The sequence below is a fragment of the Athene noctua genome, chromosome Z, assembly GCF_965140245.1.
Source record: "Athene noctua chromosome Z, bAthNoc1.hap1.1, whole genome shotgun sequence".
In the NCBI taxonomy this organism is placed as follows: Eukaryota; Metazoa; Chordata; class Aves; order Strigiformes; family Strigidae; genus Athene; species Athene noctua.
Genome location: NC_134077.1, coordinates 31,471,651 through 31,497,995, shown reverse-complemented (window position 1 = coordinate 31,497,995; position 26,345 = coordinate 31,471,651). Strand labels below are relative to the sequence as shown.

Here is a 26,345-nt window from a genome sequence, read left to right as displayed (position 1 = left end):
GAGGCGAAATATTCAATCTGTGTCTCTCATCTGTTCATGTGATCTATTCCCAATAATAGATTTTATAAAATTAAATCATGCCATTTGCCTAGTTTCTTTCTCTTTGTTCTTTTTTACAGTAAGCCTTCTGTTTGAGGATGCTTCATAAATACTCTCATGTTCTTCTTTCTTCTGCATAATAGGAAGGCATTTTTTGTATGAAAAACATTGATTTAGAGGACAGGAAAGATGGCGTGGGAAATGTACTTTTATGTAATTGGTTTATGGCATAAATCTGAACTCTCATATTGTAATGATGGCACATCACAATTACACTCTTTTACAGGGCGCTATTTTCCAAAACGACCCAAGCATGTGCTTATAGTTGAAGCAAAGTTTGATGGTGAACAGTTGGCTACTGATCCTGTAGAGCACACTGATCAGCCAGAATTTGCTACGGAATTAGCTTGGGAACTTGATAGGAAAGCACTTCATCAACACAGGTAACATTAGAATGTTAAGTCTAATTTGGAGATCAAATTTCTTTTTCCTGTGTTTACAGCTACGGAAATATAATTTTTGTGTTAACATTGTCTGAATTTTTTTAGAAACTTTCTTTTACCCGTACATTGATCTACTATGATGTTGCCACAGCAAACAAAAGTAGTATATGGCAAGAAAAGTGATACTAAAAAAAATCTAAAGGATATGTTTTTATGCTACTGAAAAAAACCAAGACTTTAAAGCAAATTAACAGTGCTTTAGTTCAAGCCTTGGATTCAAGCTTTCTTATGTATAGTGACACAGAATTAACTTCAAGCCTAAAAAGCCTACATAAAATTTTTAAAATGTCAAATAGAAGGGCTGAGAAATTGAATATTTCCATAGCTGTCATTTGGTTTTGACTGACATATTACCTCTGCATTTTTTAAGACATTAAGAAGGCCATATTATCATTGATGTTTGACAAAAGAAAACCACCTAAATGTACCTTGTGATAAACATCTTATCTATATTTCTAAGTATTGTTAGGTGCTTTGCACAAACATCTTGTGCATAAGTCCTACATTTAAGATACTGTCACAAGTGAAATTCCGGTTTCACGTGAGGTGCAGTGATTAGTTCTTGTGTGTGGATAGGATTGAATTTATTAGTCACTAATGTCTTTTTAATGGCACTTGAGGCTCTGTGAGACTCCAACACAGTCCTTTTACAAAATTTATCGACTTGTTCATTCTCTTACTTAAGTATAAATTTTCAGATGTTCAGTATAAACTCAGTTTCTGACCTACTAAAACTAGTTATATAACATACAAATTTTGTAGCATTGGTATGCTTGAAACATTAATTATTTCTGTGAACTAGTTGGAAATTAACTTTTACATTCTGGATTTCGACTGATTTGTTCTTTCAGACTGCAGCGTACACCTATCAAACTCCAGTGTTTTGCACTGGATCCTGTATCTTCAACTAAAGAGAATATAGGCTATGTTGTACTTGATTTAAGGGCTGTGCAGGAAAAGAAAAAGGTATGTTATGGGGTATAAAGCTTTAAAAATTTATGTTTTGACATAGAACATGGTCAAATGAAAATACTTTTGTAGCAATCTTGCAGTTATGAATTTGAGAATTGGAACACTTGTAAGCAATACTTTTAAGCAATTCCATAATTTAATTGCCCGGAAAAATTTATCAAAGTAACTGATACCGAGCAATTTTATTGAGTGTCCATCATCAAATCAAGTCTTAAGTTTTTCTAATGGGCCTCTACAAAGATGTGTTAGGTGATCAGAAGTTCTAGCCCCTTAACATCATAGAGTAAACATATAATTGTTTATAAAAATGTTATTAATGAAAATTCTGTGTTGTGCTTGACGAAAACGTAACTCTGATATAGGTCATAACAGGACCCTGGTGTCTTATTTTAACATCACACTTCTTAAGGGTTTGTGACCTTCATAACTTAGTGTGTACTTTTCAGTTGCGAACTTGAAGATTTTCTCTTCTTATTAAAGATTTATGACATATTTTTCTTGCTAACGTGTTAACTGTATAAATCAGTGGAAAAGAGTATGTTTAGCTTGTCTTCCGGGAGTCATTCTATAGAATCTTTTCATATAATAGCATACTCAAGATAAACCAAGTGTTTGGAAATAAAAACCAAGATATATTGCTGTACATGATTAATTAGAAATGCTAGAACAAGTCTATTTTTTCTGTAACAATATTATATTATTTTCATGGGTTTTTAAATGCTTTTGATTTTTGTTTTTAATTATGTAGGCAGCAAAATGGTATCCTCTGCTTAGTAACAAGTACACTAAATTTAAATCTGAAATACAAGTAGGTGTTGTGTTGGAGACTGATTCAAAAGCACTGGTTGATGATTTTAAAGCAAAGGAGGCACCGCTTAGACAAGGCAGAGGTAAGTAACTTAAGAATATCACTCACTTTGGATTAAAAATTTTCCTGTGACAGATGAATGTATCACTTGTATTAAGTCTCAATAGTATTTTAATTTCATAGTGTTTTCAATACAAATAATTTACGGCTGAATAGTGTACCTTGTGGTAATAACTTTAAAAGGATTATTTACTATGATAATCGTGTGACTTTCAGGTGGACAGAGTTGCAAACCAACTGATCTAAAATCTGGATGAGGAACTCATAATTTACTCCTGTGGGCATCTTACTTTTATTTCAGGCCTTTAGAAAGTGTAATGAAAGAAATGAGAAGAGCTTCTGTACAGAATGCAGCTTCAGTAGTTTGAGCTTGGAATTATAAAGCAGTGCAATATTTTATTTGCTGGGTAGTCTGCTTCTCTCTTCTGATGGGTTTTTCATCTACTCTAAATCATACAGTACTCTATGTTCTATAAGTTACTGGAGTAACATATACCTTAAATTAACTGTTGGGACTCATCTACTTCTGGATTCCCTTCTACATTCTTCTCAAAAGTGATGAGTAAAATGTGTCAAAAATCTAATAGAACTCAAATATTAACACTAGTATATGTCTTTTATATGTAGTGCTTTTTGGTCATTTTTTTAAAATCTGGGAATTTTTAAAAATGCAATTTATTTTAAAAAAGGTAAAACAAACCCTTAGAAACTTGATTTAAGAAACTATAAAAGGCCCTCAAAACAAACAGATTTACCTTCCCTCTCATCCCCTACCCCAGAGGCCATCTACTTCACTTCTAAAAACTGAACCTCTTGTTACCACAAATTTTCTCCTATGTATTTTACAATACTTCATATTCATGCCCTGAAGGCAACTTTTTCCTAACTCTAAATTCATCATCTGCTTATGATCTGTTGCTGTGGTTTTGTGGAAAGCAAAGTGGTCAGTGGCAGTGTTTTACAAGGTTTCTGGCCCAGACTTTGACAACTTGACTGCACTGCAAAAGTCATTAAGACAATATTGCAAGTCCCAGTGTAATCACTTAGCTTACTCAATCCTTTCAGGTTCACAACAAAGCACAGGGAGTTATGCATACTGTGAAGTTTGCAAAGGAGTCAAGGCATTACATAAATGATTTGGTAATCTGCACTTCCCTTGTGATCTTTCTGCCTGCAGGCTCTCCTACTGCTCATGACACTGGCAAAAAATACAAGGAATCCCTTCTGTGTTCACCCAGCACTGATTTCCACTTCATGCTTTCTGTTGAATAATTGATACAAACAAATTTGGCAGCTTTTCCCTTTATTCTGTCATCTCAAGATTAGTCAATACCATATTTAGGCAATGGAGGAAAACGGATCTGTAGATTTTCACAGGTTTAAGGTTAATGTTCCAAGTGTTGGGTATGTCAAAACAAGACTATCTCGTTCTAGTCTGGTCAGATAGTTAAGGAGATGCTTTCCTTTTAGGATTCATGCAATTTGATTTTTTGTTTTGTTCTTCACTGACTTAAGGGGTCTAAACTTTCCAGTGTTTGAAATGGAGCCTTCTGGTTCACAACCAAAAGTGCTGTGTGGTTATTACTGTTTGGTGTAACCTGAGGTGTTTTGAAATGTATTTAATTACTGGCATTATAGAGCAGAAATCAGTAAACCAGAACACAGTGTTTTATGCATTGAAGGCTTCAGATGAAAAATCTTTAAATGAAACATTCCAAAAGTCTGTGGAATGAGACATCATACTTCTTTCAACAATTGAACAAGTTGATATATGCAATTACTGTCTTGCATTTCCTTTAATGAGTAAAATAAACACAATGATAGACTCTAACATAATGAAATAAACTTCTAGTCACTGTAAAAAAAAATGTGCTAGCATTCTGCCTAGTGTTCAAAGTAACATCTGTACCCACTGAATAGAAATTAATTTCAGAAATTTTTTGTAGTTATACCTAAGTATAATTAGGGATTTTTTTATCTTGGTATGCTTTGGAACCAAGCATCAAGGCTCTATTTGTAATTTTTCTGCCCACATTTACAATAATTATAATTACATTTCTATACAAGATTCCTGCAGCAATTAATAAGGTCACAAATTACTTACTTTTTTTTTTTCTCTCTTAGCACCGGCCCTTCGTTCTGGACTAGACCCTAAAAGTATTGTACCAATCTTGAATGAAGAAGAGGGCTATCATCAAATTGGACCAGCAGAGTATTGCAGAGACTACTTTGTCTTGTCTGTAACCATTGCGTTTGCCACACAGTTGGAACAGGTTTGTTTCCTTGCTATGTGTAGTTATTAAGAAGTACTATCCTATGTTTGTATTTTTGCCCTCCAGTGCCTTATTTCTAGTTAGGATTTTTTTGTTGTCTTGGAAGTTTCTTGCAATACATAGCCTTGTACCTTGTAATATACATAAATATGAATTAAAAAACTTTGTGTAGTGTTTACATATAAAATTACAAATGAAAGATGAGATATTTTTTTTGAGCACTAGAATTTAATTTACTTTAAATTATGCACTTTTATGAAATGCATACATTTATATTACAAAATATAAAAAGTATGTAGTATGGATATCATCAGTCTTCAACGTGGTGCCCATGTGCTGAAGTTCAAACAAGACAAAATATCTTTTAGATCCATAAGATATATGAAATGTTAGAGTTTATATGTTGAATAAGGGAAGGACTTATTAGCTTGAATGCAGTTCCATGCTAATGTAATTATTTCAAGTTTAGACCTGAGCTGCTGTGTTTATGCTGTACTGTACTACACTTAGACGCATTGTCTGATTTAGACGCATTGTCTGATTTAGACGCATTGTCTGATTTAGACGCATTGTCTGATTTAGACGCATTGTCTGATTTAGACGCATTGTCTGATTTAGACGCATTGTCTGATTTAGACGCATTGTCTGATTTAGACGCATTGTCTGATTTAGACGCATTGTCTGATTTAGACGCATTGTCTGATTTAGACGCATTGTCTGATTTAGACGCATTGTCTGATTTAGACGCATTGTCTGATTTAGACGCATTGTCTGATTTAGACGCATTGTCTGATTTAGACGCATTGTCTGATTTAGACGCATTGTCTGATTTAGACGCATTGTCTGATTTAGACGCATTGTCTGATTTAGACGCATTGTCTGATTTAGACGCATTGTCTGATTTAGACGCATTGTCTGATTTAGACGCATTGTCTGATTTAGACGCATTGTCTGATTTAGACGCATTGTCTGATTTAGACGCATTGTCTGATTTAGACGCATTGTCTGATTTAGACGCATTGTCTGATTTAGACGCATTGTCTGATTTAGACGCATTGTCTGATTTAGACGCATTGTCTGATTTAGACGCATTGTCTGATTTAGACGCATTGTCTGATTTAGACGCATTGTCTGATTTAGACGCATTGTCTGATTTAGACGCATTGTCTGATTTAGACGCATTGTCTGATTTAGACGCATTGTCTGATTTAGACGCATTGTCTGATTTAGACGCATTGTCTGATTTAGACGCATTGTCTGATTTAGACGCATTGTCTGATTTAGACGCATTGTCTGATTTAGACGCATTGTCTGATTTAGACGCATTGTCTGATTTAGACGCATTGTCTGATTTAGACGCATTGTCTGATTTAGACGCATTGTCTGATTTAGACGCATTGTCTGATTTAGACGCATTGTCTGATTTAGACGCATTGTCTGATTTAGACGCATTGTCTGATTTAGACGCATTGTCTGATTTAGACGCATTGTCTGATTTAGACGCATTGTCTGATTTAGACGCATTGTCTGATTTAGACGCATTGTCTGATTTAGACGCATTGTCTGATTTAGACGCATTGTCATGGCCAAGTTACTGTGAAAGTCACTACTCCAAGCCATTGTGATTTTAACTGATCCATAACTCATAGTGTTAAACTCTCCTCAGTCTTGTTACCTTTTTTCAGAGAAAATAAATTTCCATGTCAGAATTATAGGGCCTTGTGAAGTAAATTTACAAGTGGTCACTTGAGTACCTTGTGCCTTTTTAAGTATTGAGCTCACAGCTGCAGTGGCTACAGGATTGAGTAACTGTTTCTGGCAGTTCCAGTCTTTTATTCAATCACATAAATTATTATGTAACTCAGTACCTAATTTTCATAGTTTATTTGCACTATAAATACTTTGTGGAGACATTGCATTATAGCAGTGCATTATTGAATCTATGATGTCAGTTACCCTTGGTGCCAGTAAAAGGTAATGTAAAATGGATCATTTTGCAAGTTATTGGTATGCTTGTAAAGTAAGATTTATTTTTTAAAATTCAGTTTGAGTGTTAATATAAAAGTTTTTATTTCATATGTAGTACAAGCTAGGGTTTAGGTCAGCTGCTCAGCAGTTTGAGATCATTGTAAGCTCTTTAATTTCTAAGCTAATTCTTAAGGATTACTGTAACTGTACATTAATGAAAGAGATATATTCTTCTTTTCTGAATCTTTTTTTAGTTAGTTCCTATTACTATGAAGCTTCCTGAACGACAACCTGAGTTTTTTTTCTATTACTCATTACTGGGAAATGATGTCACAAATGAACCTTTTACTGATTTAATTAATCCAAACTTTGAGCCAGAAAGAGCTTCAGTTCGAATACGTAGTACAGCTGATGTCCTTCAAGTTTATCTCTGTGCACAGTCAAAATTGCAGGTAAGGTGTTTCTTTTCAAATGTGAACAAAAATGAATAATGAAAATATCAAACATGGCTCAGGCTGAACTTGAAAGCATCTGTCTTTCCAAAACTAGGTTGTATTATAGTATTTTGGCTCAGATATAATTTGGTTCCCTTCCTGATAGAAGGGACACCCTAGCAGCAAGTTTCTCTGCTCAGATGAAGTCTCTTTATGGCAGTTGCTGCAATAAACTGGGTTACATGTCGTGATAAAAGGTATTTCTGAAACATGATATTCCCAGTGAGATAATGTGGCATTCTCAAGAGCTCTGAGATCTGCTCTGCAGTCAGACCACCTGAAACCCATCGTCCTGCTTTGTGCTGCCTATGATAAAGTCACCACCACCAGCTGCTAAGGTCATTCTTGCCTGTGTTCTAAAATCACTGTCCTCAGCACTGTGAATAATAAGGGAGGTCTGCCTTTTTTCCCTACTCCTTAGCCAGATACTATTTTTAAATACACTACAGCCATATTTGGGCTGTTATAGGGTATTGCTTATCTTTAGCTAATACCTTGAAATGGGGGACATGGTTTAGGGGTGCAGATGGAGTGTTAGGTTTATGGTTGGACTCCAGTGATCTTAAGGGTCTTTTCCAACCTAAATGTTTCTATGATTATAAATACTGGGTACTATTGAATGTGTTTATGCCAACCTGTGTCTGGCTTAGACTTAACTCCTGAAAGAAACAAGAGACTATTTAGTTGAGGGTAGGGTTTCTAATAACAAAGCTGGTAAATAAGACAGTGTTAATTATGCAGACTCTTGGATCTGAACCCTTTCATTTTTTGTTGAACTTGTACAGATCCTTCTAGCTTTGTTATCCAGGTTAGTTCAAGAATGTGTCTGTTTAAATCTTGCATTGTTTCAGATTTTTTTTTATCTCAACTTGAAATTATTTTCTAATGACAGTTCTTGAAGAAACTTGAAGTATTTGGAACTTCATCATAGTCTATGGTCTTGAAATAAAATATTTAATATAGCGTATATTATATATATACACATACAGAGAATTACAAGTGTTTTCATCATGTTCAAAATTACTTTTTGAACAAGAGTTACTGTGAAGTTAGATCCACATCTTGATTTACAGTTTTCTTTCTCTGACTTCTGACTCAGCTTCTTAAAATTTAGGATATAGGATCAGAGCACTGTATTCCGATTCTTAATACTTAACATATTTTTTTCTGAAAATTGGGACTTGAGTTATAAAAACTGCTAGCTCTAGACTGGGGGTTGTATATATACACACACATATGTTGTGTGCGATTGTATTTGTATATATGTGTGTAGGTACATATATATACACACCTAAGTGTGTATATTGCCAGCTGACACCTTTTAGCATGAAAGAATATATAAATAATAAGGATCAGAATACAGTGTTCTGATCTGCTAAAACAAAACTGAAGTGACACTTCTTTGCGAAAGAGTAAGTTGGTATGTAAGTTTCAAAGAGTAACTTTGAGGAAGATAAATTACCTTAGAGTGTGTTGTTTTATTTACAATCCATCTTCCCTTCACAGCTTAATATTTATATGTGTAAGGAAGAAAGAGTTAAGTTTTGAGAAAGGAATAATAATTCTTACCAGGAATTAAGAATGCAGTTCCCAAATTCCAAAAATCCTTACTGTCTAAGCAGTGTCTAAATACATGCATGAAGGCTGAGCTTTCAAGTAACTTTTTCTTTAACTTAGTCATGCATTTCATATGCCTATACATTAAGAGCAAGAATCTGCAGTGTTTAGAAGCTGTAGACCATTGAATTTGTCCTCCAGAAGGTATGATGTGACAGGTCCTCAGAAGGGCAGTGCAGTCTTTTGCTACTATGCTAGCACTGGACAAATCCTACCTACTTAATACTGAAATTTCATAACTTCTGTTCTAGTGCTCAAAACCTTTCTCAGTATACACAGACTAGACTAGGGACAATGATTTTAACTTGTTGTGTTTATGCTACCTTCAGTAGAGGGTGAACAGACAGTTCAAGTGGAAATGCACATGCCAGTTATTTTCTAGCACTTTTGTATTACACAGATTCATCTTTGCTGTGGGGACCAGTCTCTTGGAAGTGCTGAAATACCCCTGTCTGGACTGCTGAAGAAAGGAAATGTGGAGATTGATAAATACCCTGTGACAATAGAAGGAGCATTTGTCCTTGTTCCACCAAATAGAGCTAAACAGAAACTGCCACAGTTGCCTTCAAATATGGCTCCTACTGTTGGGGTATCTGTAGTTCTGCAAAGCGAGAGCTTGAGTGTCCAGGTAGAGCTTTCTTGTTTATTGTTGATTTAGACACTTGCATGGTTTCATGTTAAAAAAAAAAAAGGTATTCCTAAGTCATATTTGACAGTTCCATATGTGAAAGAAAACCTGGAAGAATGAGTTGCTTTCTATGAATAATCCTTTAATTGCATCTTTTTTCTATGTCAGAAAAATAATCTCAAACTTAAAAATGTTATAGACAGAGTTTTTCAATGCGAGCCATGATCAATTAAAATATTTGTATCATTTCATTCAGCCTTTGATTCCCTTAAATGCTTCAACTGAGCCTAAACAGCCACAGGAGAAAGTTCTTTCACATGTTAGTGGAAGAACAGAGGGCCTGCAGCAGAGATACCAGAGTGTCCTGTCTCAAGCTGACCAGTTTTCTTCAACAGAAGATGAAGCAACAGAAAGTGAAGTGGAAAGTCTAAAGGTTGAAAAAGGGACAAAAATAAAGAAAAAGGGTATGTGGCATATAATTTTTTCCTTAGTTGTTAAGTGTGGTCTTGGATCATGTGCTGCTCATTTGTGATGATAAATTTCAGGCACTTGGGATTTATGTGTAGCAAATAACAGGAGGAGAATGAATGTTGTAATTTGTACATGGTGATTGTTGAAAACATATGGAAGGGCCAGATTGGGGATTTGGTGGTGTGCAGATTACAAGTGATGTGGATGGTCATCAGCTTGAAAAATAATACCAGAAATGTTTGGAATCCCCTGAATTTGAGAGTGGGAATATTTGGTACAGTACCTATTGAGCAAGTCAGTTTCTTCATGAGAAGATGGAGTGGTTTAATGTTGACATTTATTAAAAAGAAGGTCACGGCATATGTAGGATTTTTAAGATTTCTAAAGAATTTACTGTGTGGATAACAAATTGTGAAAATAAACATTCAAACTGTACAGATCCCTGGACAAAACCAAGCAACTGGTTTTTGTTTGTTGGTTTTTTACATTATCCTTTCATAGGGACTTGATAGTTCACATAGTGTTCTAAGACTTGTTTTGTTTTTGATTTGAGGACTGATTGGGGAGAATTCAAAGAGGAACAGAGATGAGAGATGAAGAAACAATATAATAATAGAGTAAAGCTCAGAAGAAAGAATGTTAGTTTGCTAAACATTACTGAACATGTGTCTTGAGATGATTTATGAATAAAGCCAAATGATTATTTTTCTAATGATACTTGTATTACTGTTCTTTTGGGACTGGTCCTAAAGATATCCAGTTCTGCAGAGGAGTATCTGTGTCCTAGAACATGCTCTCAAGATTTGTCTGCTAATTCAGCCAAATTTTGCCCTAGTCCTAACTGATCTTATCTAAGCAAATGTTGGAATGTATCAAGAAAATTTATTGTTAACTAGGCAGAACATGCAGTTAAGAAATCAAGGATTGTGCTTTTTTATTAATAGTAAAAATAAATTTATAAATCTCTGTGTTGGTAAGATGTAAAACATGTAATTTCACACTTATCTTTCAGGGGTAACAGCTGAGTCTTGCCAGGAGATTAACAATCAGTATACTGAAGAGCTTCCAGATCTCAAATCACAGAGCAGAGCAAAGTCACCTCTATTGTCAGATCTGCAAAATTCCAGTAATGCCAAATTCATCGAATTAAGTACATTGAATGAAATTTTAATATTGTAGCAGCTTAAATGAATTTTAACAGTAGGCTGTATGCAACTTTTGTTCTTTTATCTGTGACAGCCTTAAGCTTTTATTCAGCCATTTCATTGCACCAAGCAGTCTAGTGACGTTTTAGCTGAATCACTGAAAACTATTTCCTTCCTATGTTGCACTAATTAGCTCATGTTGAAATAGTACTGAATTTTTCTTTTTTGTATTATTGTTAATGCAAATAAAACACTCGAAGCCAAGCAGGAAAAAATGCTAGGAATGATGTATTTCTTCAAAAAATTAGAAAAATGGAAATATTTTAGGTAATTATAAAGAAAGAGGGAGGGTCAAAACAACTACCACTTAAATACAATTGAGTGTTTGACAGTTTCTTTGCCTCTCTGCTTTACTATCTTTACATTTTCTTGAGGATACATTTTGGAGACCCTGTCTGTAAAACTTGTAGTTTGACCCTTTCACTCTTTGAGAGTAGTATTGGGTCCCAGTGCAAAGACTTGAGAAGCCTGTATGCATTTAGACAGACACTCACTGCAACTTCTGCTTCCTAAATTGTAAAATGGATGTCACAGTAGGTGGGTTCTGATCAAAGGACATAAGCAGGTGTGCTTTTACAGACCTACCTAGAGCATTCTAGTTTATTTAATAGCTAAACTTCTTCTTCAGACCAATACTTGATGCTGCCTTACATGAGCACTGTAACTGACCTGGTGCTCTGTCTTTTTCAGTCCCAAGCTAAAAAGGTTAGTTAATTCAAAGCAAACAAGTTACTACAAAAGGTGGGGATTTTTTTTGTAAGCCCACCATTATTCATGCCTATCAAGTTGGCTAGGAACAGTTGTCTAAACTGTTGAAACTGAAGTCTTACAGCATTCTTGTAAAATTTTAGTGTCTTGGTTCTTAGTCTAAACTTCTCTTCAATGAGTTACTTACATAGCTTTGAAGATTTATAAAAAAAAGGGAAAATTACAGAGTCTTTTAAGAAGATTTCAAGTATATTGGGTTTTGGTGCTTTTTCTGTGGCAGCAGTAACAGAGTGGCTAATTTTCATAGCATTAGCTTATATTACAATGAATTGAAATCTCTGGGGGAAGCAATCTCTCTATACTTGCGTTTAACAAACAAATTATTAAAAATGTGCACAAATTCTCTTCTGTGTTTTCAGCTGGTAGTGGTCCGGTAACTGCATCTCATCCTAATCCTGTGGGTACATCCAGTTCTTCTGAGCCTGTGTCAGCACAGAAAATTGTCATTCCAGCAGCCTCTCATCATTTTTGCTTTTCAATAGACTTACGAAGTATACATGGTCTGGAAGTTGGTTTTCCAATAAATTGCATTTTAAGGTACAAATTTTTTTGTTGATCTTATTCTTTGCAGTAACTGTTATCTTGAATTTCAATACAAAGACTTCGTAATCTGAATGATTGCTGGCAGTATGCCACCTGATGCCTTTTATGTAGCTGATTTTCAGTAGTGAAATACTTCAGAATGTTCATGTGGCTCAACACTAAACTTCTGAGTGTTAAAGATAGTATGTAACACATCACCTGTGCTGTGATTTGTATTAAAACTCACTTGAATATCTGAGCTCAGACAATACAGATCCTCATTCAGTCTGTAGAGGAAAAGGAGGGTTACTTGTCTTTTTACTTTCTACCTGCCTTTAAGCTGATCAGAGGAGTGATTTCTGTAGCTTTCCATGTCTTCATCAAGAACTCTTTATAGTGTTTCAGTAAGAGACAGATCATCTGGTTTCTGTGTGACAATGAATCTAAAGGAAGCACATTCTAGAACCAATGTAGTAAATGCATTATTATTCTGAGAGGTAGTATCAGGGTTTATTGATAGTCATTGCATGCAAGAAGAAAGGATTAGTAGGGAGAAGTAGTACCTTTTGTTACATTAATTTGTGGAGTTAGAATAAAGACAAGCTTTTTGGATACATGAGTGTTGTGCCTGAAGCAAAAGTAGAGAACTACAAGTGCTAATCTAGAATTGCTTAGAGATTAGTTTGTTGTCAACATGAAAGTATAGGAGCACTTGTGGAGAATAAGCAGATGTTAGTACATGAATGTGAAGTTGGAGAAACAAGAACTAAAAAGGTGTAGTACCAATTAAAAAGGTGTTGAAACCTCTATCTGTATGCAGGTTAGGTTTTGGCTGGTTTTTTAACATTGCTAGTGATGAATGAAACTTTCTTTTATCAACTTGTTTGTTTTGTTCTAGGTTTTTCTTAGAGTTTAGGATCAAGAGTTTGTAGATACAGGGATGATTTTATTGTTTGAAAAAATTATAAATTCCTACTTGTGGAATACTAGTTACTGATGGCATATGTGAATTCTCTGGTTTATAGACTTTTTTACAGTTTGCCTTCTAGTTTCCATTAGGGCCCTTGCGGTGCACATGATGAAGCATATTACTGAATAGTGATTTGTTCTGAGAGGGCTGAATATTTGTGGCTGTGGAGGTGCACCTGCATTTGCTTGGCATTTGTTGCTCTGACAGAGTTTGGTATGATACAGTTTTAAACTGATCAGCGGGAAGTCTGTACATGTTAATGATTCTTAGAGCTTAAGCTTTGTTTGAACTAGGGTGAAAAGGGGTTGAGGTGTAGAGGTGGAATATTTTGAAACACAACCAATATTAGATTTCATCATTTAATAGTTTTCTGTACAGAATATATCACTAAATAGTATGGGGCAAACAACATACAATGGGTGGAAATTCATCACATAAAATTTTTTTCACACATTGCAAAAAATCATTTCACAGCATCATCTAGGTTGGGAAAGACCTTCAAGATCATCCAGTCCAACCATTAACCTAACACTGACAGTTCCCAACCACACCATATCCCTCAGTGCTATGTTGACCTGCCTCTTAAACACCTCCAGGGATGGGGACTCCACCACCTCCCTGGGCAGCCCATTCCAACACACAACAACCCCTTCTGGAAAGAAATGCTTCCTAATATCCAGTCTAAACCTCCCCTGTCACAGCTTGAGACCATTAGCTCTTGTTCTGTCACTTATTACTTGGTTAAAAAGACCCATCCCCAGCTCTCTGCACCCTCCTTTCAGGTAGTTGTAGAGGGTGATAAGGTCTCCCCTCAGCCTCCTCTCCTCCAGACTGAACAACCCTAGTTGCTTCAGCTGCTCCCCCTAAGACAATTTGTTCCAGAACAGTGACAAGAAATAAGTTCTGTTGTTTCATGCACTTCAGTTTTTACAGTCAGAAATGTATATGTATAACAGGAAACTAAAGATGAGAAACATTCAAACAGATAAAAACTAAGAAAAGTTGCAGGGTGAAAAACAGCCTTTCACTGTATATTTGAAGCATTATTTCATTGAGAACTAAAGCTCTTTAAACAGTTCTACATGAACAGTTGAAGTATGGAATTTTATAAGGGACAGCATTGGATGCAGCATTTATTTTATTAGTAACTTAGCTGGCAGCTGACATCATCATTTTGAGCTAAGGAGAGTTGAAGAGTTTCTTGGCCCTCCCTTTGTAGTTAATCATACACTGAATCATGCCAGTAGAGTAGTTTCAGGCCACATTGTAAATCATATTGGTAAAATGATTTGACTTTGGGTGAATTAAACTGTGGGAATTAAAGTCTGAATTCTTTAAATGTGACTGAAATTTTCAAACACTTCTGACACCTTGTTATGTTGATGTCAGTTATTGTGTGTTAGACCAGTCTTAGCTGTAAATTCAGTTATAAATGGTCTCAAGTAGCAATCTGCTTCTGAATATAATATTAATTTCTTCTATGCTCACTTTGTGTAATAATTTCAGAATTTTAATAAAATATTAATTCATATGCCTGTGAACATAGAGGTTATTACAGCTTTTTTGTCAAGAGCAAATATGAATGAAGCTGGATGAGGGCTGAAATAAGTGAAAACACAAATATTTGAAAACTAAATTCTAATGTTGGACCTACTTGTGAAAGTTTTGCTAACTCTAATACACATCATGCCTCAGTAAAAGATGTATAAGGTATAAAAAAATGTCTTACATAATTACTTGACTATTTTGGGGTTTTTTTTAGGTACTCGTATCCATTTTTTGGCAGTGCAGCACCTATTATGACAAGCCCACCTATAGAAGTTAGAAAGAACATGGAAGTGTTTCTCCCACAGTCCTACTGTGCATTTGACTTTGCAACTGTACCTCATCAGCTTCAAGATACATTCGTAAGGTGGTAATTTGCATTCTTTTTATCTTAATTACACTTTTTCTATCTTTTGTTGTAAGTGAAGTTGCAAGTTCAGACTTTTTCACAGAATCATCTAGGTTGGAAAAGTCCTTGAAGATCATCTAGTCCAAGTGTTAACATAACACAGGTCATTCTCAACTACACCATATCCCTCAGCACTATGTTGACCCGACTCTTAAACCCCTCCAGGGATGGGGACTCCACCACCTCCCTGGGCAGCCCATTCCAACACACAACAACCCCTTCTGGAAAGAAATGCTTCCTAATATCCAGTCTAAACCTTCCCTGGTGCAACTTGAGGCCATTCCCTCTTGTCCTGTTGCTTGTTACTTGGTTCAAGAGACTCATCCCCAGCTCTCTGCAACCTCCTTTCAGGGAGTTGTAGAGGGCGATGAGGTCTCCCCTCAGCCTCCTCTTCTCCAGACTAAACACCCCCAGTTCCCTCAGCCGCTCCTCGTACGACCTGTGCTCCAGACCCTGCACCAGCTTCGTTGCCCTTCTCTGGACACGCTCGAGTCATTCAATGTCCTTTTTGTAGTGAGGGGCCCAAAACTGAACACAGGAATCGAGGTGCAGCCTCAGCAGTGCCGAGTACAGGGGTCAGATCCTTTCCCTGTCCCTGCTGGCCACGCTATTGCTGACACAAGCCAGGATGCCATTGGCCTTCTTGGCCACCTGGGCACACTGCTGGCTCCTGTTCAGCCGGCTGTCAGTCAACACCCCCAGGTCCCTCTCTGACTGGCAGCTCTCCAGCCACTCCTCCCCAAGCCTGTAGCGCTGCTGGGGGTTGTTGTGGCCCAAGGGCAGCCCCCGGCATTTGGCCTTATGGAAACTCCTCCAGTTGGCCTCAGCCCATGGCTCCAGCCTGTCCAGGTCTCTCTGCAGAGCCTCCCTACCCTCGAGCAGATCAACACTCCCACCCAACTTGGGGTCATCTGCAAACTGACTGAGGGTGCACTCAATCCCCTCGTCTAGATCATCAATAAAGATGTTAAACAGGAGTGGCCCCAACACCGAGCCCTGGGGGACACCACTCGTGACCGGCCGCCAACTGGATTTAACTCCGTTCACCACAACTCTTTGGGCCCGGCCATCCAGACAGTTTTTTACCCAGCAAAGCGTGTGCCCATCTAAGCCGTGAGCAGCCAGTTTTGCCAGGAGAATGCTGTAGGAAACGGTGTCACATGCCTTACTGAAGTCAAGGTAGACAACATCCACAGCCTTCATCCAATAATCAGGTCACCCTGTTGTATAAGGAGATCAGGTTTGTCAAGCAGGACCTGACTTTCATAAACCCATGCAACTGGGCCTGAGCATCTGGTTGTCCCCCATGTGTTGCATGATGATGTTTAGGATGAGCTGCTCCATACTTCCTGGGTACTGAAGTCAAGCTGACAGGCCTGTAATTTCCCAGATCATCCTTCCGACCCTTCTTATAGATGGGTGTCACATTGGTCAATTTCCAATCAGTCGGTACCTCCCTGGTCAGCCAGGACTGCTGGTAAATGATGGAAAGTGACTTGGTGAGCACCCCAGCCAGCTCCTTCAGCACCCTCGGGTGTATCCCATCTGGTCCCATGGACTTGTGTGTGTCTGTGTGATGCAGAAGGTCACTCACTGTCTCCTCCTGGGTAGTGGGGGTTTTTCTCCCAGTCTCTGTGTTCTGGCTGAGGAGACTGGATTCCCTCAGTATGACTAATCTTGTTATTAAAGACTGAGCCAAAATAGACATTAAGCATCTCAGCTTTTCCCTCATCTCTTGTTACCATATTTCCTCCTGCATCTAGCAGGGGATGGAGGCTCTCCTTGGTCTTTCTTTTGCTACTGACATACTTACAGAAACATTTCTTATTGTCCTTGACTGCTAAAGCCAGATTAATTTCCAGCTGGGCTTTAGCCCTCCTGATTTCCACCCTGCATAGCCTCACAGCCTCTCTGTAATCACTGTGTGTGGCTAGCCCCTTCTTCCAAAGTCTGTAAACTCTCCTTTTCTCCCTGAGTTGCAGCCAAAGGTCCCTGTTTAGCCAGGGTGGTCTTCTCTGGTGCTGGCTTCTTTTAAAGCACCTGGAGGCCACCTGCTCCCAAGCCATTAAGACTTTCTTCCTAAAGAGTGTCCGGTATTCCTGGACCCATATACCCTTCAGGACCATCTCCCAAGGGATTCTGTCAAGCAGCTGCCTAAACAAGTTAAAGTCAGCTCTTTGGAAGTCGAGGATGTCAGTTCTACTTCCCCCTCTCAAAATAGAGAACTCTATTATTTTGTGATTGCTGTGCCCTAGTTGGCCTCCAACCGCCACGTCATCCACCAGCCCTTCTCTGTTCACAAAGAGGAGATCCAGCAGGGCACCTTCTCTGGTCAGTTCACTCACCAGCTGTGTCAGGAAGTAACCTGCCACACATTCCAGGATCTATACATCTCTACTTAAGATTATCAGTTTCAGAACTTAGTAAAGAATTCAAGTGTTAGTGTCCGTGAATATTTAATACACTGCTCTTCCAGTTTCTCTGTTACTTTCATTTAAAGTGAGGGACTCTAAAATTCTTGGCTTTATGTTTTGAGTATGTATGCAGACATCATTGTTTACAGAAATGTGCTGTTCCTGTAAGTTGTTAAATTAAAGGTTGATAGCATAGTTTTAATAAAGCATTACTTCAAATGAAATAGATAAGGGGTTTGTTTTTGTTTTTAATACATGATGACTATCTAATGTCTTTGAAAATAATCAGGTACCTAGGAAGCTCATCTACCAAGTTGAGCACTGTGGTATAATTTTCCCAGTAGTCCCACCAGCTTTCATTAACAGATTAATTTGTGGAATAAAGAAACATCAAAATAGTGGTATTTTGAAAGAAGTGCAGTATTCTATAAGTGGCAGTGACTAAAATTTATTTATAGGTATTTATAAATGAAGATCATCTAGGTCTGTTAAGATTATTCATTTAATCACTTTCACTGCAGTATTGTTCTTTCTAGTAACTGGAGAAAGGAATGAGCATCTGACCAAAGTGAGTAAGTGATAGAGAAGATACCAGTCAGTTAGTCTCATACCTCTGTGAGAGGCAGTAAACCAATGTCATTTTTTGACAATTGTGACTATCACTGATTTGGGAAGTTACTTGAAGAATATGACATCCTTTTCCCAAATGAATTGGAATGCTTTCTCTTTTTTGTGTTCATGCCTGACACTAAAATCACTTCTTTGTTTCAGATTACCTCTGCTAGTTGAATTATGGCACAAGGATAAAACAGCTAAAGACTTACTTCTAGGAGTGGCCAGACTTCAGCTTTCAAATGTTTTGGCTTCAGAAAAAATTCGGTTCTTGGGTGGTAATGGTGAACAATGCTGGCGTCAGACTTGTAATGAAACAGTCAGTGTCACAGCAGCACAAGGGTAAAACTATTTTAAAAAAAAACCCAACCCACTTTGTAGCATGTTTTGAAGAATTGTTTGTATAGTATTTCCCTGAAAAAGGGCAAGCTCTTTCTGTTTAACTTTTCAAATTGATAAACAGGCTGCTGAGTATTGCAATATGGCAATGGGAATAGCATCCAAGAGATTAAAAGTTAAATTGCCACAGGTATATTGTGCAACCCCACACCACTACCACAGTCATTGTAATAAGCTGTTATATAATCATGATCTTGGATAAGCTTCACAAATCAAAGAAATAAGTAATTGGCAAAAATGTTACTGAGGCACTTTCTGAAGTTACTTAATAATTACAAAAAGCTGCTGATACTCTGGAAAATAGTTAAGACTGTTTGACCATAGTATGGTTTTAGACTTCAGTGGAGGTTAGGAGGGCAGATATATCCACAGAGTGGAGAGGTTTTGTGTTCCAGGATTGTATCCTGTGATAGTAGCAGGGATTTGATCTTGTATACATCAGAAAGAGCAGTGTTATTAGTTAATATTCTGTATGAAGAACAACACAGAGGAGTGATGTTCTTTATGTATATAGAGATACTTAATTTATAGTTATTTCTGTTCTGTGTCCTTGTTGAAGACACAAACTGTGTCAGTGTCTTAGACCCTCATCTTTTTCTGTGTGATAGTGGAACTTGATTATGGCTTTAGAAATAAATATAATTGCTATTAAGACTGAGGTCAGTTTTAAACATCTAATCCTATAGATAATTCAAACATGCTATATTTGACACACAGGAAACTTCAGGTTACTGACACAAAGACTGATAACTTCCTGTCAGTTTGGGAGCAGAAAAATGATCTCTGACTGTTTAAACTTTTTTGTATGAAAGCCAGCATGGCATGATTCTGTAGTTACTTTATGACCTCACTGTTCATTAAAGTTCACGTTTTCACCAATAGTAAGTTTGTTAAAATGAAACTTGATTTTGCACAAAATTTAGTAACCACTAGATGGCATTCTCAAAATGTGATTGGGTCTCTGCGTTTTTGCTGCCCTGATACCTTTCTAGCTTTGCTCTTGTTGGTGTAACAGTTTAACAGATCAGGATAAAAAGTAACTTAATTACTCGGATTTCTGAGGTACACTACCTTGAATCTCGTTTTTTCTTAATCAGTGACTGATAGAAAGTTCTAAGAGTTTAATGCATTAATTTATGTTAACTTTTTCCCTGTGCAAATAACTGTATGGAAGATTGCACCTTTGTGAAGATATTGTAGTGTTGTCTTTTTATACTTGTTGAAAGAGAATTTCTGTGAAAACTACAGCTATGGTTAATTCCTGTAGCTTTTTGTTACAGATTACTTGATACAAAATTCTGCAGCTTCCAGGCTTCAGGTGATTGTGTAGTTGCCTTTGCATCATTGAGTAATTATAACTGAACTGATAGTTTTGTTTCTGACAAACTACAGGCCTAAACTATAGTATACTTTTTTGTTAGACTAGTGATAACTTTGAATTACATGATTTGTGCATATTCCTTCTCTTAGTATTTTTCTGTGCAGAAAACTACCTTTGTTTACTACATTTTGTCTGTGATTACAGATGAGACAGCCAGAGACAAACTGTTCTACGTAGCAAAAACTGCAACTAATTTCAAATTAGCTTATTAAAATCTGTTATCTAGACATTTTTTAACTGTACAAGTGCAGTTAGATACTTTACCTGTAAGTGAATTTAAAGTTGTCAGTTCTCTGTGCTGAAGTTTCCAGAAATGTGTTTTTAGTGATCCAAGGATGGCTTGCCATGTATAATATGCTGAGTGACTTATTATACTGTGGATAACTAGAAAGTTACTGTTAACATTTAAAAAATCAAGACTAATGAATTTCATTGAGTATCTTAGAACAAAGTCAGCAGAAATACCTCTATTCAACAGGTATATTTGTTAGAATGATTTAATACTGCAGGTAAAATTTTGGATCATTCTCTTATTATAGGGATGTGTTGATTACAGTAAGCTGTTACTTAAAGAGATTCCCAATGACAAGTTATCTGTTAAAAGTCAGCTTACTGTAGGTGTATAAATCAATCTCTGAGTTAATGTACATGGGAGAGCATGTTTGGGCTCTCATCTAGGCAACTGTTCAAAGTCTCTGAGCTTACACAGAACCTTTTAGCCTTTAACATTGTTGTTTTGTGTGTTGTCTTACAATTTTCTGTAGTTTTAAGACAGTTTTCATTAAAATAACATTCTAATGCTATTTATAGGTCAGGCAACAGAATTGCAGATCTTTCATATGCTATCACTTTGGAAGACTATGGGCTTGTGAAAATGCAAGAAGTTCTGGTGTCAGATTCTTCTCAAGTAAATTTTACATACATCTTAACCTTTTTCCTTGAACACTTCATTGAAGAGTTGGGTTTCCAGTTAAAAATCCACTGTTACTATGTCAGTGTGTAGGTGCTGGTCAACAACATCATGTCGCTCACACTCAGCCTCGTTGTACCCCCAAAAGCCATCCAGAACCTCGAGAAACTCTTGAATACAAAGCAGCACTGGAGTTAGAAATGTGGAAGGAAATGCAAGAGGACATTTTTGAAAATCAGGTTTTGCTTTTTCTGTTTCTTTTCTAAACTGCATGACTGCTAGAGAAACTTGAGCAGATTGAGATTTTTATAAAAAATTTTTCTTCAACTTTGCTACTGTTTCAAGTAAGAACTAAATATTGCTTGTACAGAATATTAAAACTTCAGATGTGTCTTCCATAATCGTAAGGAAGAAGGTGAATGCCTTTTCTGTTAGGGGACTGAAGTAGGTGGTAGGAAGTAAAATAGAATACCCCCTTCACAACTTTCCCTTACTGTTTATGAAGTACGATAGATACTCAAGATTGAAATTATTATACATGCATTTCTTTTATTCTTAGCCAAAATCCATTGCTGTGTTTCTACTCTTGAAGTCATTCTAGGTGTTCTTAGAGTCACATGCTTCTTTTCAAAAGTTACTGAGAATCTAGTGTCTGTTTCTTAGGATTTCTCAAACTTGGGCTTACTTTTTATTCTGTACTTAAGGGTAGAAAATATCTTTCACTATCAGAATCATACCTTCAGTTATATAAGTCAGTGTACAAAACTTAGTTTTTAATTCTTTTGTTTCAAGGCTTAGTTAAGTTAGAACTCTCTCCTTTAAAGTTGCACTTCCAAGCAATTTTGGTTTGGTTTCTGTTTTGGGGCTTTTGTTCTTTTTTTCGCTTTTAAAAGCTTAAAAAGAAGGAAATGGCCCATATGCAAGCACTTGCAGAAGAATGGAAGAAAAGAGATAGAGAGAGAGAAGCATTAGTGAAGAAAAAGGTAAGGAAATTTGTTCTTATGCTTGCTGAAAGTTTCATTATAAATTTCATATCACTATAAAATTTGTCAAGGTACTTTTTAACTATAAAGTAGAACAAAGTATCTGTGGTAAGTCTTCCCACCTACTGGTATGCATGCATCTAGTCTACAGTAGTGCAAAAAATAAAAAGTAGTCCTTAATCATAGAATACTTGTTAGAAATCCTTTAGGTTAGGTTAGCTTGCTTACTTTGGGGGCTTTTTACCTCTAATTGCCTTGCACTTGCATGATCAAAAAGCTCTTCTACAGACTAGCTGTGCATGGTAACCTGTTAGCCTTTATTGTGTTGAAAAGAAAGGCCCTCCATTGTGATGTCTTCAATAAGAGCTGCAGATCTGTTTTATACGTAAATTTCCAAACAAAAATTAATGTTTTAAACCACAACAAGAGTATATTCTTCAGCTGCTTAAAACATTATTTTTACTGAAAAAAAAAGCCTTCTGTTTTTTAGGTAGCAGAATATACTGTTTTGGAAGAACAACTTCAGAAAACGCTGAGAGATCTAGATAAGCGAGAACGACAGCTTTTTAGTGCTGAATCAGAGGTAAAAAGGTTTTGGTCGTTTTAAACAATGCAATTGAATGAGCTATTTCTATAAGTTTTGTTGAGTTTTCATATAGAGACAGTTGTGACCAGTGTATAAGAACTGAAATAGCTGCATTCATACTGGTACTTAGAGGAGCACTAATAATTTAAAGCAAGTTTTGTTACAACTACACTTTTTTACTGAAATGGAAATTCAGATAACATAAATGGGTTGCTAAAATTACAAAACTGTAGATTTTCTATTCTTAACAGAATTAGTGTCAGTAGAGACATTTATGTAACATTAGCATATCTTAGTTTTAATTTTAGTACTGTCAGGTGAACATTGTACATGTTTACAAGAATGCCTTACTTCAGTAATTGCTAGGTTAACCATTGAAATAGGACAAGATGACAAGAAGAAACTGCAATTGTCCAGGTTTTGTTATCCAGCAATTTGATAGAGTTCCTATTTTGTATTTTTTCATAGTGACAGGGCCAAAGAAGATGTGGGAGAAACCAGTAGCTACCACTGTTTCTAAATCTCACTGAACACCTCCAAGATGAGAAAATGGGGTGTGAGTCCTCGGGGAAGCTAGTCTTATGAAAAGAGAAAGAAAGAAAGAAAATAAACTACCTTTTTTGTACTTCAGAACAAACTCGAAATTATATAGGTAAACTGCCATGATGATTTAGCAGTCTGACAAACTCTCTTTTGTTCTGTAGCTCAGACTAATCCTTTTATCTTATCAATCCCTCCTGTTTGTGAACAGAGTTAAAGCTCCCAACACAGGGACTGGCTGGTTGAGCCTGTGTCCTGTTCTAAACTCAGGCTATCCATACCCCTCAAGATGCAGTTTGTGCTATAAATATTGTCAGACTTTACCTTTAACATCTATGCAAAAAGTCTTCTGATTAGATTTGGCCAAATGCATTTCAATCTGAGTAAAAGATTAAATAAAAATTCAAATAAAAATAAAATAAAAAGTATTTGTTTTGCAAACATACATGTTTGTCTCAAAACTTTCTCTAAATTTAGTGAGATTCTGACCTGAGGGTTTAGAGATAAAAATCAGTGGGTTCCAAAAGTGTCTAGACAAAGTAATGTAGGCTTCATTTAGCAATTACTCAGTTTGAGAAATGGGTGGTTTGGAGAGGTTTCTATTCATTTAGCAGTTATCTGGGCCAGTAATATCTTTCTAGAAAGTTCAGACATGTCAAGGACTGTTTTCCTGATTTGCTCAGTGAGAAATTCTCTCTATATGCTCAGTTTGAAGCATGCAGCCTTACTAATCTAAAGGCATCTTGATTGTAGCTGTGACTTCAGTTTCTGCAGTGAAGGGATTTTAGCTTTTTAGTTTCTAGTAGAAAGATGGACATAAAATTTGTCTTTAGCAATCCCATCTAGAGAGTACAGTAGAAATACAGATAGCTCCTTTCTATGATAGATTATATTTGTAGCCCAGATACAGTAATTTGCATGTCATTAGTTAAACAGAAAGCCAATAAAAGAGTATGTAGCAAACATAGATAACAATAGAATTTCTGTTGTTTAATATCTAAAATGGGTAACAGTTTTTTTCTGGCATGACTAGTAGTAGCAGTTATAAGAAAGGTTCTTAAAGCTTTTGCACCTGTGGATTAATGTAAATATGTCTCACTTTTAAGCTTCAGAGAGTAAAGAAGGAGTTGCAGTCAGAGCATGAGCGAAATCTGCAGGAGCTACAGGACTCTGTGCGGCGAGCCGGGGAAGAATGTGCACACCAGGTTGAGCTAGAAAGGTCAAAAATCAAACAGCTGGAAGAAGACAAGCTTCGCTTACAGCAGCAGGTAAGTACACTTAAATTTTATGTCTCAACCATTTACTTAATTAAACATTTTAAAAAACAAGTATACTAATTTGAGCAGTGGTTTGAGGCAGGCACATTCTGGCAACTTTTAAATAAACATTTTATCTCAGTTTTTCAGTGAGCTACATGCTGGAATCTATCTGTCAGTCTTGCTCAGTAGTAGGGCCAGTTTGCAATGCATTGTCTGGCTGGGGTTTTTTTAAACGCTCAATTTTTTTAAACAATGCAATTACAAGTATACATTACATCTATAGCTTCAGTAGAAGTCTACATTTCAGTAACTTAAATTGTTAGCAGTTAACATCTAGGAAAACATCTAGGTAGCTTGACTATGCAGTTTGTTTTATTCTTTCATTGCAAAAGAATATTTGTTATCCTTATTGGGCCAGGTGGGGGAATCGTTACTGTGATCTTCTATTCTGAAAGTAGTCTTTTCATTAAACTGAGAAAACTTAAGACCACATTCTTTTGTCCTGTAAGCTAGTTTTTGCACTAAGAACAAGGCTAGTCTCGGTGTTTTTCTTGTAAAATTTAAAAGTTAGTACTAGCTTTTTTGAGCAGTTACAATATTAGACACTTTAAGTAGATTAAATTTTAGTAATGCCTAAGTGTTTTTCTAAGTGCTTAGATTATGTAGATTAATTACTTGCTTTGGTGCTTTTCATTTCTAATATGTGATAGTGATAATCCTGAAATAGCTTTTACTAGTTGAAGAACTGTACCAGTCAAAGGCATATGTCTGTATTAGGAGTTGTGCTGGGTTTTTGTGGGTTTTTTAGTTTCATGTTAAATACTAGTATTAACGTACATACTTTCACATCAGCATATGTTAACCACAGTACAGTGAACTTTTTAAATATGGCTAATACAAAAAATGCTTCTAGTCTTTGGTGTTCTACTGAATAATCATTGAACTGAAATGAGCAGTTTCAAACTTCAGAATGCAATCCACTTCAAAGTGGTAAGTGGATCACTTCTGCATCATAGATGTGTGGTTGGTAGCCACCAATGCTGTCTCAGTCCAGACAAGATAACCAATAGTTCTTCAGGCTCAAGCAGCCAAATACCACTACTTAGGAGTCCTTTCAAATTAATTATTTTGACCCCCACTGACTTTTTTTAGCTAGGTTGCAATACCATCACAATCACTTTATTTTTCCTGTTCAGAACAGCTGTACTTAACTGACCAAAGGTCCAGTTAGCTCAGCATCCTGATGCTCCAGTGGTTGGATGTAGTGGGCAAGAAAATGAGAAATGGAACAATGAGAAAATACATTTTTGGTATATCCAGCAATACCATCAAGAGTTACATGTACCCTCAGCCAGAGAACACATTTCATATTAAACTAGTCATCAGTGAAAGTATTCTTCATGAACTCATCTGATCCCTTTTAAAAAGTATTTCTAGCATTGGAACATCCTGTGGCAGTGAGTTCTAAAATTTAATTATGTGTTGTATATTTAAAAATGTCTTTTTGTTCACTTTAAGCTCGTTGCTTAATAATTATGAAGAATCCTGTAGTGCCTGTGCCACATACTGTTCCCAGTTGCTTAGGTGTCTGTCATACTGTGTCATACTGTCTTCCAAATATAAGTCCTGTTATGTTTTGTCTTTCTTTGTGTGAAGGCCGTTCCTTCCAGCTGATAGTCCTGGCTGTCTTTCTCTGTGTTGTTCCTGCTGTATCAAATCTCTCTCATGCTTCAATATGAGATGGTTGTTACCACATATTCAGCATAAAACAAGCTTTTTTGTTTGTTTTGCTGGGATTAGGGTGGGGGTTTGTTTGTTTACTTTGGAGTCTCACTGTAGGATCGTTCCCTGCAGAACCCGTTATTATAGAAGCTCTAGGTAGAGCTGCTGTTTTTCACAGTTAAAGAAATTAGTTACTCTCTTTGTCATAGGCATCATGTTTTCATGTCTGCTTTAAAAAGAAATTGTTAAAAATGGAAAAGTGGTGAACAATAGTATCATTTGTCAAA

The 26,345-nt window shown here is 36.4% G+C and overlaps 1 protein-coding gene across 7 annotated transcripts in view; it reads left to right on the top strand.

Moving 5' to 3' along the window:
- Window positions 1–26,345, top strand: part of CEP120 (centrosomal protein 120) — a 41,951-nt gene that overhangs the window by 1,439 nt on the left and 14,167 nt on the right. For 2 of the 7 annotated variants that reach the window (XM_074931376.1, XM_074931373.1), the window contains exons 2-17: window positions 326–482; window positions 1,394–1,508; window positions 2,263–2,404; window positions 4,507–4,655; window positions 6,878–7,075; window positions 9,135–9,362; window positions 9,619–9,826; window positions 10,846–10,959; window positions 12,166–12,343; window positions 15,061–15,210; window positions 18,438–18,620; window positions 20,869–20,965; window positions 21,055–21,207; window positions 21,862–21,951; window positions 22,442–22,534; window positions 24,184–24,345. In XM_074931376.1, coding sequence (XP_074787477.1) covers window positions 326–482; window positions 1,394–1,508; window positions 2,263–2,404; window positions 4,507–4,655; window positions 6,878–7,075; window positions 9,135–9,362; window positions 9,619–9,826; window positions 10,846–10,959; window positions 12,166–12,343; window positions 15,061–15,210; window positions 18,438–18,620; window positions 20,869–20,965; window positions 21,055–21,207; window positions 21,862–21,951; window positions 22,442–22,534; window positions 24,184–24,345 — 2,417 coding nt within the window. Of the gene's footprint in view, window positions 1–325; window positions 483–1,393; window positions 1,509–2,262; window positions 2,405–4,506; window positions 4,656–6,877; window positions 7,076–9,134; window positions 9,363–9,618; window positions 9,827–10,845; window positions 10,960–12,165; window positions 12,344–15,060; window positions 15,211–18,437; window positions 18,621–20,868; window positions 20,966–21,054; window positions 21,208–21,861; window positions 21,952–22,441; window positions 22,535–24,183; window positions 24,346–25,532; window positions 25,803–26,345 lie in introns of those variants that run through there. The other 5 variants (XM_074931378.1, XM_074931379.1, XM_074931377.1 and 2 more) reach the window with 5 other exon arrangements.